This window comes from Puma concolor, chromosome A2, assembly GCF_028749965.1.
Source record: "Puma concolor isolate L17-30 chromosome A2, mPumCon1.1.hap2, whole genome shotgun sequence".
Lineage (NCBI taxonomy): Eukaryota > Metazoa > Chordata > Mammalia > Carnivora > Felidae > Puma > Puma concolor.
This window is the reverse complement of record NC_141668.1, coordinates 107,322,660-107,337,690: the sequence shown is the minus strand read 5'-3', so window position 1 is coordinate 107,337,690 and position 15,031 is coordinate 107,322,660. Positions and strand designations below refer to the sequence as shown.

General features: G+C 50.2%; 1 protein-coding gene across 1 annotated transcript in view; it reads left to right on the top strand.

The window, feature by feature from the left end:
* ABCA13 (ATP binding cassette subfamily A member 13) overlaps nucleotides 1-15,031 on the top strand; it is a 395,455-nt gene that overhangs the window by 140,790 nt on the left and 239,634 nt on the right. Inside the window, exons 28-31 of the mRNA XM_086697122.1 lie at nucleotides 4,329-4,442; nucleotides 7,812-7,902; nucleotides 11,374-11,550; nucleotides 13,531-13,837. Of these exons, the coding sequence (XP_086553248.1) occupies nucleotides 4,329-4,442; nucleotides 7,812-7,902; nucleotides 11,374-11,550; nucleotides 13,531-13,837 (689 nt within the window). The remainder of the gene's footprint in view (nucleotides 1-4,328; nucleotides 4,443-7,811; nucleotides 7,903-11,373; nucleotides 11,551-13,530; nucleotides 13,838-15,031) is intronic.

The window sequence follows — 15,031 nt, the reverse complement described above, 5'->3', positions numbered from 1 at the left end:
GTGTCGGGCTCGTTGCTGAACGTGGAGCCTGCTTGGGATTTTCTCTCCCCTCTGCTTCTCTCCCTGACGTGTGCGTGCACACGCGTGTACACATGATCTGTCTCTCTCAAAACAAATAAGGGTATATATATTTATAAACTTACCAGATACCTATGTAAACATACATATATATTTGGTATGTCTGTGTGTGTGTTTGTAGAGTTAAGACTTTTCAGATCTCATGTGGTTGCATCGGGAACACCATCCAGCCCCGGCATGTGGGTGTGCAGTTTGGCTGCTGCCGGGGCTGTTTACTGAGCACTTATTATGGCCCAGACCTGGCCCTGAGACACTGTCACGTACCCTAATATCACCACCTCTGCTAACCCCATTCCTCTCGGAGCCTGAAGCCGATGGTTAAGCAATGGGGCTTAAGGCCAGGCAGCAAACAAGGGGCAGAACTAGGGTTGTAATCTGGACAGGGGCTCGTTCGTGACTTGACTCTTCAAGGACTGTCTGCCGGGTTGCGAAGGGCTCCTGGTATTCAAGTGTTACCATGTTCCTTTCTTGTTTCTAGTCATTTTTACTTCATATATTTTGATGCTGTGTTCCTGAGTGCATAAATATTAATCATTGTAAATTGTGATTTTTTTTCACAATAAAGCAAATTTTGTTCTTTTATTTATTTATTTTAAAAATTTTTTTTCAACGTTTATTTATTTTTGGGACAGAGAGAGACAGAGCATGAACGGGGGAGGGGCAGAGAGAGAGGGAGACACAGAATCGGAAACAGGCTCCAGGCTCTGAGCCATCAGCCCAGAGCCCGACGCGGGGCTCGAACTCCCGGACCGCGAGATCGTGACCTGGCTGAAGTCGGACGCTTAACCAACTGCGCCACCCAGGCGCCCCAAATTTTGTTCTTTTAAAAAAATGTTTATTTTTTAGAGAGAGGGGGAAAGGTATGAGTGGGGGAGGGACAGAGAGAGGGGGACAGAGGATCCGAAGCAGGCTCTGCTCTGACAGCAGAGAGCCCCATGTGGGGCTCGAACTCACAAACTGCAAAATCATGACCTGAGTTAAAGTTGGACGCTTAACAGTCTGAGCCTCCTGGGCGCCCCAAACCTTGTTCTGTTTATTCTTTTTACTGCAAATTTTCTTTTGTCTGTTGTTACCATTTCTAGTTTTTTTTGTTTTGGCTTGATATTTAAATCTTTTGTTTTTAGTCCAATATAAAAATCCAGTTGGCTTTGATAGCATTGTGTATAATCTTAATCTTAATTAAGAAAAGAGTTTTGCTTACTTTGTTCATAGCTGTATTTCTAGCACCTGGACCTGGCTTACAGACAATAAATATAGACACTTCCTCAATCACTTAACCAACTGGGTCTGAGACTCTCCATCCTAATTGGATGTTTGGACCTATTCATAGTTATTGTCGTGAATGGCACGTCTAGAGTTATTTTTTCATTCTCTGTTAGTTTTAAAATTTATGCTTGTCCTTGTGGTTTTCTTTTTTGCTCTCTTTTGCCAAAGGAATCTGTTTTTCTCCCTTCTGTTTTTTTTTTTTTTTTTTTTAAAGATTTTATTTTTACGTGATTCCTACACCCAATGTGGGGCTCGAACCCACAACCCCGAGATCGGGGGTCGCAGGCTTCACGGCAGGCGCCCCTTCCTTCTGTCTTTTTAACATGTGCTTACCTGTCACAGTTAATGCTGTGTTTCTTACTGGGGTGGGAGTCCCAGTTCGCCTGCTTGCGTCTGTACCCGCCCGTCACCCTGTCTGTCGCCGAGGGAGCCTGAAACCCTATGGGTTTCTAACATGATGACAGTCACCTCCGTAAAAGTTAGCAACTGGGGGTTCTAATTTCAGTTATAACCTTCCTATTACAACTTTATGGTTGTTACACTTAAGTGTCAAGAATCATTGTTGGCATCTGGATTAAACTTAGAACTTTGTTAGCCATTATTTAAAATCAGTTCTCTGTGTGAATGCTTTCATGGCTCATCTCCATTTCGATCGTATTGGGAAATTTCTATTCTTATATTGTTGACTTAACTTGTACTCAGGTTGTCTTCAAGCGACTGTTGGGACCGTTCACAGGTAGCTGAGGTTCTTTCTCCTTGGGTGTCGGAAGATGGCTTTCTGGGGCTCCCCCCTTTGCATCATAGCCTGGCTGACGGAGGAATTCTTGGTTTATGTTGTTTCTCTCTCTCAGGACTATAGAATGTGCTTCATTGTCCACTGACCTTTAATTTTGCAGAGAAGCTATCTGAAACGACATGAATTTTTTTTTTTATTCCTTCTGAAGAAGCTTCTTGTGAACTCCTTGGGCACCTGGTGGCTCAGTCGATTAAGCATATGACTCTTGATTTTGGCTCAGTTTGAGCCAAAATGATCTCACAGTTTGTGAGTTCAAGCCCTGTGTTGGACTCTGTGCTGACAGCATGGAGTCTGCTTGGGATTATCTCCGTCTCCCTCTCTCTCTATGCCTCCCCGCCCCTTTCTCAAAATAAATAAACTTTAACATAAATAGTTTAAAAATAAAAAAAAAGAAGTTTATTGTGAACTCCTCGATGCATATATATTCATTCAGTTAGAATCCCAGATCTGATGAGGTATGTGATTTTGTTTATTATCAAAAAGGCTCCGAAACGTGCAGACTCAGGGATGTTTGTGACCAATGGTGATTCCTGACCCCGCTCTGGCCCCTTCCCTCTCCTGGGATTTGCCTCCTCTTTGGCTTAGATCTTTAGCATCTGTCCTAGATCCTGGTTTTACTTTTCTTCCCCTCTGTCTCGCACCCGCCCTCTGAGGGCCAGGATGGCGTCATAGGTTGGTTCTGTGTGGAGACTGTCCCTGTTGCTGGTTCCAGAACACTGCCCGTCTGCCACCTGCTGGTTCTGGGTTCAGCCGCCCGGTGGTGAGCCCTCAGGTGGCGGCTCCTTAGCCCAGACGGCTCCTTCTTGCCACCTTCTCCGCTCTCCTTGACCAGCCGTGACAATATGGAAAATATGAAGCAGACATTGCCTACATTTTCTCCTCTCTTTCATGAAGTCACCTCCAGCCGAAGACCTTTCTCTCTCCTGAGTCATAGTTGGCCTCCTCTCTTGACCAGGAGGATCACTTCACAGGCCCCAGAAGCAGAGGACTGCATTTACCCAGCGCGGGCAGGCAATAGCAAGTGTGTGAGTCCTGGTGGCCCAGGTCCACACGCAGACAGAGTGAGATGTGTTTCTGCACCTATTCACATGGCTGGCAGCCAAGTCCCAGGAAGAGGGGCTCCGGGCCGGGCTGGGGGGACAGGGCCGTGACCTGTGGACACCCCAGCTGTGCTGCGGGGGGTGCTCCTGCCCCATCTTTGGGCTGGGAGTGTGCTTTCCTATCTTTTCTGGGCTGGCTGGTTTTCAGCTCCTGACCTGGGATGACCTGGGGCATTAGGAGGGTCTCCTGGTGACCCCAGGGATGTGTGGTTGGACTCTCCCAGGCCCTCCGTACTAAGCCTTCTCTTTGGCACTTAGACTATTTTCGGTATTAAAAATACAGTAACATTCCATGGACATTTTCATGGAGATACCTTTATATTTCATTCATTTGTTTTTAAATGTTGATTCATTTTGAGAGAGACAGAGAGAGCAAGTGGAGGAGGGGCAGAGAGAGAATCTCAGTCGGGCTCTGCACTGTGAGCCCAGAGCCTGACACGGGGCTTGAACCCACAAACTGTGAGATCATGAACTGAGTTGAAATCGGTCGCTTAACCAACTGAGCCACCCAGGCGCCCCTATATTTCATTTAAATCATTTCTTAGGATAGAGTCCTTTTATCTTTAGGGAAAAAAAAGACATGGGCATTTTTTTTTTTTTTTGTGGGTCAGTGACTCAAGATTTTTATGATTCCAAGCTATTTTACATGAATCTTGGGTTTATTTGCTCTGCCAGCAGCAATAAATGATCCAATACGACCAGTTGTGCTGTATCTTCAACAGCGCTGGGTGTTGTAGAACAAATACATGGACATTACCTGACAGCTTATTTTCGAGGAGATGTGGGCAAACATTATTTTGTTTAGCCAGTACGTACTGGGGACATTGGCCGTTCCCCTCTGTGAACTCAATCCTGGGAGCACCACGGTGAACAGGTGGGTCGCACCTGCAGAGATGAGGGCACCAGAGCCGGTCCCCTGGCGGGGGGACGTGTCGGTCGGCCTGCCCGTGGCCTTGGCACGTCTTTGTTCTGCTGGCCAGTCCTGTCCTGTGGCCTCTCTCCCCTGCTGTAGCTGCACAGTCCCTAAGAATCTTCCTGAGGTGGCCCAGCAGAACTAGAGACATACCCACGTTTGCTTTCCTTTGCAGGCAAATTATACTTTTCATTTCTTGGACAAGCTGAAGACTTTAACAGAAACCTTGCTGGAAGTGTCCAGCGTTTTTCAGAGTGGAGGGAGTGGCCAGATGCTCAGCAAACTGCAGGTGAGTGGTGGCTTTGCTCCCAGAGCACCTGCTAGGGCGCGTCTGTGAAATCAGGGTGGCCCCTTCGAAGACCCCAAGAGCCCCTCGGGTGTGCTTATTGGTTGACTAATCACGTTGACCTGAAGGTGAACTTGTGAGGCAGTTTTGTGAATTACCAAGGGTTTTATTCATGCCGGATGTCACTATTATGAGCATCGTGAATAATTTATTAACACTGGCCCATTCTTTCAATTCCATAACTTAAATGGAGGCATGATTTTGTACCTTAATGCTCCTTTGAGTGGTTTGCGTACTATTCAACTCTGGGTCTACTTAAAGGATCAGTTATCACTCCCTGACATTCTGTATCGAGAACCTAAAATATTCCAGAATTCGGGGGCTGTGGTTTAAGATGGCCAGCTCCTGTGGAGCCCCACAGCCGTGAACTTCAGAACTTTAAATGAGGTAGGCCACATAATAACCGGGGGCCATTTGAAAAAGAACCCTTGGGGCGCCTGGGTGGCTCAGTCGGTTAAGTGTCTGACTTCGGCTCAGGTCATGGTCTCACGGTTCGTGAGTTCAAGCCCCGCGTTGGGCTCTGTGTTGACAGCTCGGAGCCTGGAGCCTGCTTCGGATTCTGGGTCTCCCTCTCTCTCTGCCCTTCCCCCTGCTCGCACTCTGTTTCTGTATCTCTCAAAAATAAATAAACGTTAAAAAAAAATTAAAAAAAAAAAAAAAAGAAAAAGAACCCTAATTCACCTGAAGTCTGATAGCATGAGAAAGTATGCCTGCATTTTCATTCCTGTTCCACCTGTTTCTTACACACCAGCTGAGTAGGTCAGGGCGATTCACAGCATGGATTCAGGAGCCAACTTGTCTGGGTTTGATGCCCAGTTGAGCTGAGCCTAGCACTGCTGTGTGATCTCGGACTGGTCACTGAACTTCTCTGTGCCTTGGGTTTCTTATCTGTGCTGTGAGGAAATAATCGTAGTTACAAGCTGTAAATCACTGAGGGCCTGGGAGACACTTGGAATAGTGTTTGCCACGCAGAAAATGCTTCTGTGGGGCCTCCCACAGTGGGTGCTAAGACGGGAGAATTTTATTTATTTATTTTTCATTTTATTTTATTAATATTTGTTTTAAGTTTTATTTATTTTGAGAGAGAGAAAGCATGAACAGGGGAGAGGCAGAGAGAGAGAGAGACGGAGAGAGAGAGAATCCCAAGAATCTCTGAGCTGTCAGCACAGAGCCCCGACACGGGTCTTGAACTCATGAACCGTGAGAACATGATCTGAGCTGAAATCAAGAGTCAGACGCTTCACCGACTGAGCCACCCAGGTGCTCCCCAATGGGGGAGAATTTTATTATGGGAGAGGGAGGCAAAGGGTGCTGGGGAGCCTGGGAGCATAGGCACCTGAGGACATGCAGGTCTGACCCCGGGACCCAGAGAGGGAGGGAGGCTGGGCGGGAGCATCCTAGCCGGTCCTGCAAGGTAGAGAATACACTGCCCAGAGCTGCGGTCAGTTTTCCCTGGGGAATCCTGTGCCGGGGGGGTCCTGCGGCTGCCTGAAGTGGGCCCGGGGGGGGGGGGTGGTCATGGCCCCTGACAAACCCAGGTGGTTTCCAAGCCCAGCAGCGGCCGTCAGTTCTGTCCTGGTCTTTGAAGGTCCACGACGCTGGTTCTGAGGGCAGCCACCACCGTGCGACTGCCGGGGCTATTGTCATATTCTTCTTTGATTTGTCTGCTCGTGGATTAGTTTGTTTATACGGGGGTCAGTAGGCTTTCTCTGTAACGGGTCAGATGGCGGATGATGTAGGCTTTCCTAAAGTCTCTGCTGGGACTGGAAATTACACACCGCATCGTAAGCAACAAAGGGAGCGTCTGCAGAGTCTCGTGAGGATGTGACCAGGTGCCTGACCGTCCCTCGAACCACACGGCTCCTTGGAGAGGTCCTCTGATGGTCCGCCATCCGCCAGGCAGTCACGTTAGCAGCACAACTCTTTCCTCGATCTGACTCTGCCACCAGTGGCTTAGGCTAATGCCTTTGCTGGCGACCGAGGCCTGGACCTCCTTCCCGCTCAGTTAAGAGTGAGTGGTCTCTTCTCGGAGATGTGGCCGAGGTTCAGGGACTAACACACAGAAAGTGCCCACCCTGTGTCTGCCACGTGCCTGACAAAAAATATGTAAGATTCCAAAAAGAAGCGCACACCAGGGTTTCGTACTGAAATCCTGTCATCCGTAGACACGTCGATGAAATGGTCACATCTCTGGGGTGGGTGTGAGAAGTCAGAGAGCTCGATGCAGAAGGTAGACCACGTTCGAGAATTCCTTATCAGGAGTTCCGAGTTGTAAGGTTGTGCGCTAACAAAATGTTGGGGTCACGTATAAATATTCTCTAGTGAATGGACACGTTCCAGAATTAGTCCCTGTTCCGCTAGCCTCCCCCGACCCCCCCACCAACCCTCACCGCTTAATCCTGGCCTTGGCCTCATGGGATTTTGTCCTCTGTCTGCTGTGGACTGTTGGGTGCTGTGGGGGGCAGCAGTATACAAGTCAGTGCATGCCCACTTCAAGATCAAGAGGCAAAGTTTCATGAAATCACCTTGGAGGGGGCGCCTGGGGGGCTCAGTCGGTTGAGCATCTGACTCTTGGTTTATGTTCAGGTCACGATCTCAAGGTTCGTGAGATTGTGCCCCGCGTCAGGCTGCCCGCTGTCATCTCGGAGCCTGCTTGGGATTCCCTGTCTCCCTCTCTCTCTGCCCCCTCCCTCCCATGCTCTCTCTCTCTCTCTCTCTCAAAATAAATAAATAAGCATTAAAAAAAATCACCCCGAAGAGCCCTCCGTAGGGAAACCATTGACAAAGGAGAGGCAAAGCCATCAATATGTAAGAGGGGTCGCAGCGATCATGATATGAAAGTTTCTCCCGAAGATGAGATTTGGTTGCCGAAGGATTAAGAGGGTTCAAGGGACGCAGAAACCCTTCCTCAGTGCTTTTCTGACCGTGGCCCCCTCTTTACAGCTGCCCTGTGGAAAAGACCCTGTTAAGGATCTGATACAAAGGGTCACCATACACTTTTGTTAGAAAATTTTGCTGGAAGGTCACACTGAGTTCATTCTTGGTTTTCAGAGATTAGTGGGTGACTTCAGTTACAATCTGAATTGTCACAATTGTTGCTTTTGGTTTTCAAGATAAAATTGTCATCAAATGTTAGGCCGTTATTTACCATGATCTTTAGAACCTTTTTTTTTTTTTTTTTTTTACCATGATTCACTTTATGTGTCCTTGTCTTGTATACTGAAACTTTGAGTTAACCTCACAAGTATTTTTCATTGAATAATAATTGAGGAAATGAGATTATTTTTGTGAAGCTGTGTTATTTCCCTTTAGGCAGCCCTGAGAAACAAATTCATAAGAAACTTTGTAGAAAGCCAGCTGCACATTGATGTAGACAAGCTGATGGAAAAGCTCCAGACTTACGGTAAGTGGGCGGGTGTGCGGGTGTAAGCCGGTGGGCGTGTGTAATTGTGCGAGCACACGTGGGCGTGTACGTGGGTAGGTGTGCAAGCTGGAGGCCAGGTGTGCAAAAGCATACGTGGGCAGGTGTGTAATGTAAGTGTGCGGGTGTGCGAGTGCACATGATGGGTGTGTGAGTGTACAACGGTGGGTGTGGCAGGGTCCGCTTCCCGATTGGCCCGCCGCCGGGGTGCTCTTCCTCCTGCCTCTAAGTTTCGGGGTGACACTGTCCAGTCGCTCTTCCCCTCGGGTTTCTGGTTTTTCGTCCACAAGACTAGAAATGCTCTCGTTTGTTCATCCCTGCGGTTTTCTGATTTGCCGAGTCGGGGCTTGAGTAGCAGGGAGCACACTTGGAGAGGAAGGCTTCTGATACCAAAGGCAAGAATTCTGAGACTTCAGATAAGTTTATGGAACGAGGGAGTGAGCGTTCCTGAGTCAGGAGCTGACGGAAAGCAGGTGCGTCGATTGGAAGATTTGGAGCTGAGGCTAGAAGGTTCTGTCAATCAGCGGACGGTTGTATTGCCTCCGTAGTTTGTCAGTGCATGAATCCATTTGTTTGTTTCTTTTAAGTTTATTTGTTTTTGAGAGAGAGAGAGAGAGAGAGAGAGAGAGAGAGAGAGCATGTGCAGCAGAGGGGAGGGGCAGAGAGAGAGGGAGACACAGAATCTGAAACGGATCTGCGCGGATAGCAGAGAGCCTGATGCGGGGCTCGAACCCGCAAACTGGGAGATCATGACCTGAGCTGAAGTTGGACACTTAACCGACTGAGCCACTCAGGCTGCCCCGCGTGAGTTCATTTACTGAGCGAGCGCACAGGAGAGTCGGGTTCTGTGCCGGGATCTGGAGACCCTGCCCCACCATCCCGGGCGGGGCGCAGACGGCTGTGTCAGGACCAACGGCTCTGAGGTGGAATCAGGCCCTGCCCGGTGTGTCCCAGGGGTGCTCTTAGGAGCCCGGCCTGGCCGGGGGCAGGATGGGAATAGAGGAAGGACCCGAAGGGAAGGGGGGCGTCTCTGAATCCTGGCACTCTGCCCATGAGCAGGAGGGGCTGGTGTCCACCTGCACCTGGAGGTCAGCGGAGAGCCAGGCATCGTAGGAGGCACGATATTTCCCTCTTATGACAAAAAAAGTTTGGTGAATTTACTGCCTTAGGAAAATTAATGTGGGGCGCCTGGGTGGCTCAGTCGGTTCGGCGTCTGACCTCACCTCAGGTCATGATCTCACGGTTTGTGGGTTCGAGCCCCACATCGGCTTGCACTGGGCTCTGTGCTGACAGCTCAGAGCCTGGAACCTGCTTTGGATTCTGTGTCTTCCTCTCTGCCCTTCCCCCACCCGCACTCTGTCTCTCTCTGTCTCAAAAAGAAATAAACTTTAAAAAAAAGGTTAATGATATTTTAAAATAAATGTTACTGCCTTAAATCATTTTTCAAGTAGTTAAAACACACTTTTTAAAAAATAAAATAGTTTCTGGGGCATGTGGGTAGCTCAGTCGGTTAAGTGTCTAACTCTTGTCTTGGCTCAGGTCATGATCTCACGGTTCATGAGTTCGAGCCCTCTATCAGGCTCTACGTTGACAGCAAGCAAACTACTTTGGTTTCTGTCTCCCTCTCTCTGCCCCTCCCCTGCTCTCTTTCTCTCTGAAAAATAAATAAATAAACATTAAAAACGCTAAAAAAGGAAGTAGTTTCTGGACGGCTGTATATAACAGAGCCTGCGTGTGGTGCTGTTGGGCGGGACCGTTGTGGCCTCAGATGGTTTCTGTCTGGAACAGAGGCTGTCATTACTCTGCGAGGGTGGTAATGGTGTTGACCCAGAGCCCTCACTGTTTCTGATCGACTTTTCCCTAAAACGAATTTCTATCAAGTGGGTGGAAAAAAACAGCCCCAGCAATTCAGAACCTGAGCTTTTCCTACAGACAAATCAGGACCCAGAGTGGAATTCTCAAGGAATTGTGAGAGCCATAAAGTGTGTGTGAGTCCTCTGTTCTTCCTGCCTGACCCCGGAGTAGATTGAAGTATTCTTGTCCATACGGATGTGGATGGTTGGCCTTCACTCCTGGCCCGCACAGCCCTCTGAACAGGCCCCGTGCGAGTGGGGGGCATGCTGGGGGCTCAGACACACTCTAAGATGCAAATCTCCTTTTGTAACTCCCTAGGTAGAGAATTCACTCACTTTTCTCCACACATCCTTTTATTTAAAAAAAATTTTTTTTTTAACGTTTATTTATTTTGAGAGAGAGAGAGAGCACAAACGGGAGAGGGGCAGAGAGAGAGGGAGACGCAGAATCTGAAGCAGGCTCCAGGCTCTGAGCTGTCAGCACAGAGCCTGACTCGGGGCTCGAACTCACAGACCATGAGATCATGACCTGAGCCGAAGTCGGAGGCTTAAATGACTGAGCCCCACAGGCGCCCCAAGTCTTTCATCTTATGAATCCTGAGCAGTCTGGTGTCTGGGGGTCTCCTGAGGAGTGAGGCCGTGGGGGACGCAGTGGTTCTCCTGACTGAACTGCAGGCCCATGGGCCCTGCCCTATGGTGACACTGTGACATTGGCCACTGTGGCAGGTGTGATGGCATCTCCTGTACAGAATCGTGCACAGGGCAGGCCTGTGGGATTCAGTTCCCTCCTTCCCACCCATCCCCCCCCCCCCCCCCCCCGCAACCCCGTGCCTGCTGAGCCCGTCTGGACTCCCTTCCTGCTTGGCGCTGAGTTCTGGGTGTTCTTCCCACGGCTGTGTCCTTTGGAGTCTCCACGTCTCTCTCTCTCCTGTGGTCTGGCTCCTCTTTGAAGCCAGAGCAAACAAACGTCCTGAGTCCTCCTCGGCGTTTTGTCCTGACAGACGTTGCATGCGTGGGTTCTGGAGCCCACACGGGCCACTTTGAATCCCCAGCTCTCTTTCCACTGCAAACGCGCAGACCTGGACAGAGCACAGCAGGATCAGATTTTCCTCTGTGTTCCTTGATCACCGATGGCAGTTCTTGCAAAGTGCATGTGACAAAGCAAGCGGTTGTCACAAAACACCTGCTATTGGGGTGAATGCATGTTTTACTAGAGTTCCTTGCCACCAGGTTGGAACATTAACTTTTTTTCCGGGTTCCACGTGCAAGGTCTCCTGTGTTGCTCACAGGCTTGCCACTGGAGCTTTCTTCTGCGTGGCCAGTTGCCCTGTGTCCTCTGGCCACTGCCCTGTGTCCCCTGGCTGCTGCCCTGTGTCCTCGGGCCGCAGGCTCGCCCTCTGTTCTTCCACAGTGAAGCAGGACCAGCATCATGGGACCGTGGTCACTAAGTGGAGTAGATCCTCAGCAAAGAGGTGGCACAATTTGCACATGAACAGAATGTGACTATTGAGTCATTTTTTCCACGGAGGGACTTTTTTCCCTTCGTACGCCCTGGGCTGAGAGGAAAGTTGCAATGTCCTGTTACGCTTACTGTCCTCAGGAGTGAAGCTGGACGAGCTGTTTGCCCACGGGGACACCGGGCATCTCCATGTCCTGGGCCGTATCTTGGTCAACCTGTCCTCCTGCGTGGCGTTGAACCGCTTCCAGGCCCTGGAGTCTGTCGCCAGCCTGGAGTTGACAGCCCGTGAACTCATGCAGCAGAATGACTTCTTGGCCAGTGAGTATTCGGTGAAAACACACGCGCATGCGGGCCCGGCCCCAGTCGCCTGCCGTGTGTGTATTCGTCCCTAAATGCGCGTGACAATGGCTCAGAAAGACAAGAAATCGTTTCCCGGTAAAATACACCGAGCAGAAAGACTCCCCTTGAGTTGACGGGAAGACAGGCTGCATACGGGGCTGCTGGCCTCACATCCTGGGCCCCACGCTATTCACTGCATCCGTTGTTACTGGTTTATGGTGTAGTTTGATGGTTACATCTCGCGTGATAAATTTTATCTTTCTGATTAAAGTTATGCTCTGATTTCCTCATCACTTTGTAAAAAATTTTTAGTTTTAATTTTATTTATTTATTTTGAGAGAGAGAGAGAGAGCAGGGGAGGGACAGAGAGAGAGAGAGAGAGAGAGAGAGAGAGAGAGAGAGAATCCCAAGCAGGTCACAAGCTGTCAGCACAGAGCCTGATGTGGGACTCGAACTCATGAACTGTGAGATCATGACCTGAGCTGAAACCAAGACTCAGATACTTAACCGACTGAACTACCCAGGTGCCCCTTCCTTATCACTTGACGTCCTGGGGCTGGGCCAGGGGACAAGACAGCAGCCAATTTGACTCCATTCATTCATGTTCATTTGCTCAGGATAAACGTGATGTGTTCTGTGTTCTCATATTCATTTTGACTAAATGTCGAGTTAGTTCTTTATTTGGGTTTCTATGAGTTTGCTGAGGGCTGTGGAGACACAGGACCACAGGCTGCCTTCAACAGCACAAGTTCAGCTTCTCGTGGTTCTGGCCACAAGTCTGCGATCAAGGTGTCAGCAGGGGGCGGTCCTTCTGAGGCCATGAGGCGGAGTCTGCCGTGGTGCGTTGATGGCCGCCTTCTCCCGTGTCTCTTCTCGAGTGCCCTCTGTGTGTGTCGGGGTCCAACTGTCCCCTCTGTTGGAGGACGCCAGTCATGTTGGGTGAAAGGCCACCCTGATGACCTCCTTTTGAAATGATTAGTCCCGTTGTGATCTGTTTAACAGTTGTGATCTGCTAGGGGTTAGGACTTCACATGTGAGCTTTGGGGAGGGTCCATTCGCACCCCCAACAGGCGTCATGGATGAAATTCGGGGAATCCATGTGCCTTATGTTTACATTTTGGATGATCCATAACCCCAAAGAGGTCAGTTCCTCATTTTACGTTGAAATCTAGTTGATACACATTACGTCCATGTGGTTCGATGGCTCAGTCCCTCATGCTGTGCTCACCGCGGGCGTGGCTCCCATCAGCCACCACACCATCACCTGTGTTCCCCGTGCTGTGCCTTCTGTCCTGTAGTCCTTACACCTGGAAGCCTGGACCCCCACTTGTCATTCATAGGGAAGCGTTTGTGATCCCAGAGAAGGAAAGCCCGATCATTTGAGCATACTGGTGTCGTTTTTCAAGTTCTATAAAAATGCAAAAGGGATCATTTTCTTACAGATTTTTGTGTACAAATGATTTTGGTGCAAATAATTAAAGACACCACAGTGGGGGCACTTGGGTGGCTCAGTCAGTTAAGCTTCCAACTTCTGCTCGGGTCATGATCTCACAGCTGGCGAGTTTGACCCCGCATCGGGCTCCGTGCTGACAGCTCGGAGCCTGGAGCCTGCTTCAGATTCTGTGTCTCCCTCTCTCTCTGCCCCTCCCTGCTCACACTCTTTCTCTCTCTCAAAAATAAATAAACATTAAAAAATATATATATATTTAAAAAAAAAGACATCACAGTGGGGGTTTATGAAAAATAGGAGAGAGTGTTCGCCAGGAAATTAGGCGGCCTCGGGTCTAACTTTCCCAGTCCCTGCCTGTGGAACACAGAGAATCAGCTTTGTGTCCCCGTGGGGCCTGTCCCCTTGCACAGAGAGGGTTGGGCCCCATCTCACGGCCCGTCCAGTTGTGCTTGACCCGCGCTGACCCCGGGTGAGCCGCACTGACCCTGTCTTCCCTTTCCTGCCGACAGGTGTCATATTCAACAGTTCGCTGGGCAGCGGGGACTTGGGGACACCGTCTCTGCGCCCGCCGCCCCACGTCACATACACCATCCGGACCAGTGTCCTACACAGCATGAGGACAGATTTGGTGAAAAACCCTTTCTGGAAGTTCCATCCTCAGAACCTACCGGCCGATGTGTTCAAGTACAACTACATCTTTGTCCCTTTGCAAGACATGATCGAAAGGGCCATCATCTCGGTGCAGACTGGGCAGGAGGCTGAGGAGCCGGCCACGCAGACACAGGCCATGCCGTACCCCTGTCACACCAGGGACCTGTGAGTAGCCTCCACGTGCCCCCCTGCCGCGTGCCCGCTTTACAGTGAGAAGCGCCTTGCGTTTGGCGTGCCGAGTGCAGAGAAGTTCTGTGTAGTCACGCCGAAGAGCATTTTAGAGAAAGTCCATCCCCCTGTTTAATTTCTTGAGCTGTCCAGACGCAAGGATAATTGTTGAGGTACTGTGATGGTGTAGGACTTGAGCTCTGACACCAGACTTACCCGTAGCGTTAAAGACCCCTCGGAAGGAACTGGAACAGTATTCACAGGGGTTACATGCGTCTGGCTCCAAGGCCAGCCATCTGAGCTCGCGAAACAGAAGAAGGTCACTAGCTCTTCAGTGCAAATCCTTAAAAAGTCGATGTGCACCCCCTACTTTCCTGGAGGAGGGGGATTCTCGGAGGCCCGGGACAGTGGCTTAGGGACGTGTGAGGCGTGTGAGGCAGTCTGGGAACACTCAGGAGTAAACTGGTGACCGGGCTCGTGACGTCCTTGTGGGGGAGAGGAGGGATGGTCAGTTATGGGCTGGAGCAGCTGGACCATAGCCCTGGAAGGAGAGTGGGGGGCAGGGCCAGGAGGGGCTGGCAAAACAGAGTGGACAGCGTGCCCAGCACCGGTCCCCTGGATGCCTGACATCCACCTTGCTGAGGGCCGAGATCTCAGCCTTGAAGGATGTTGTTCCTCAAGCATCTCATCCTGTGCCGGGCTGGAGGCCTTAGGCTGCAGGTGTGGGGAGCACGGGAAGAAAGGGCCGAGGGTGAGGTCATCAGAGGGACCACCCAGACTGCCTTTGCTATGAGAGCAGGGGGCAGATGCAGGTCCTTCCATAGGACACCATGGAGCAGGACCCGCCAAGTAGAAGCCAGGCGACTGGGGCTGCGCTGGCCAGACAGGTGTCTCGATGTCTCACTCCTCCTTCCTGTCTGGCCACATGCCTTCTGCATAGCAGCACATCAGTACGTTTCATGAGGCGAAAGGCAGTATTCCCACTGTGCTAGGAGCAAAGGTTGTACCCTGTAGGATTGTCCTTCTGAGAGCATGGTGGAGAAAACAGGGGTCAGGAACAGAGGCTAGGGTGTCATTTTACCCCAGGCTCTGCCTCACTGTGCAGACCGTTGGTAAGCCTCTTAACTTCCTTGTGGTTTTTTTTTACGTTTATTCATGTTTTTGAGGGACAGAGTGTGAGTGGGGGAGGGG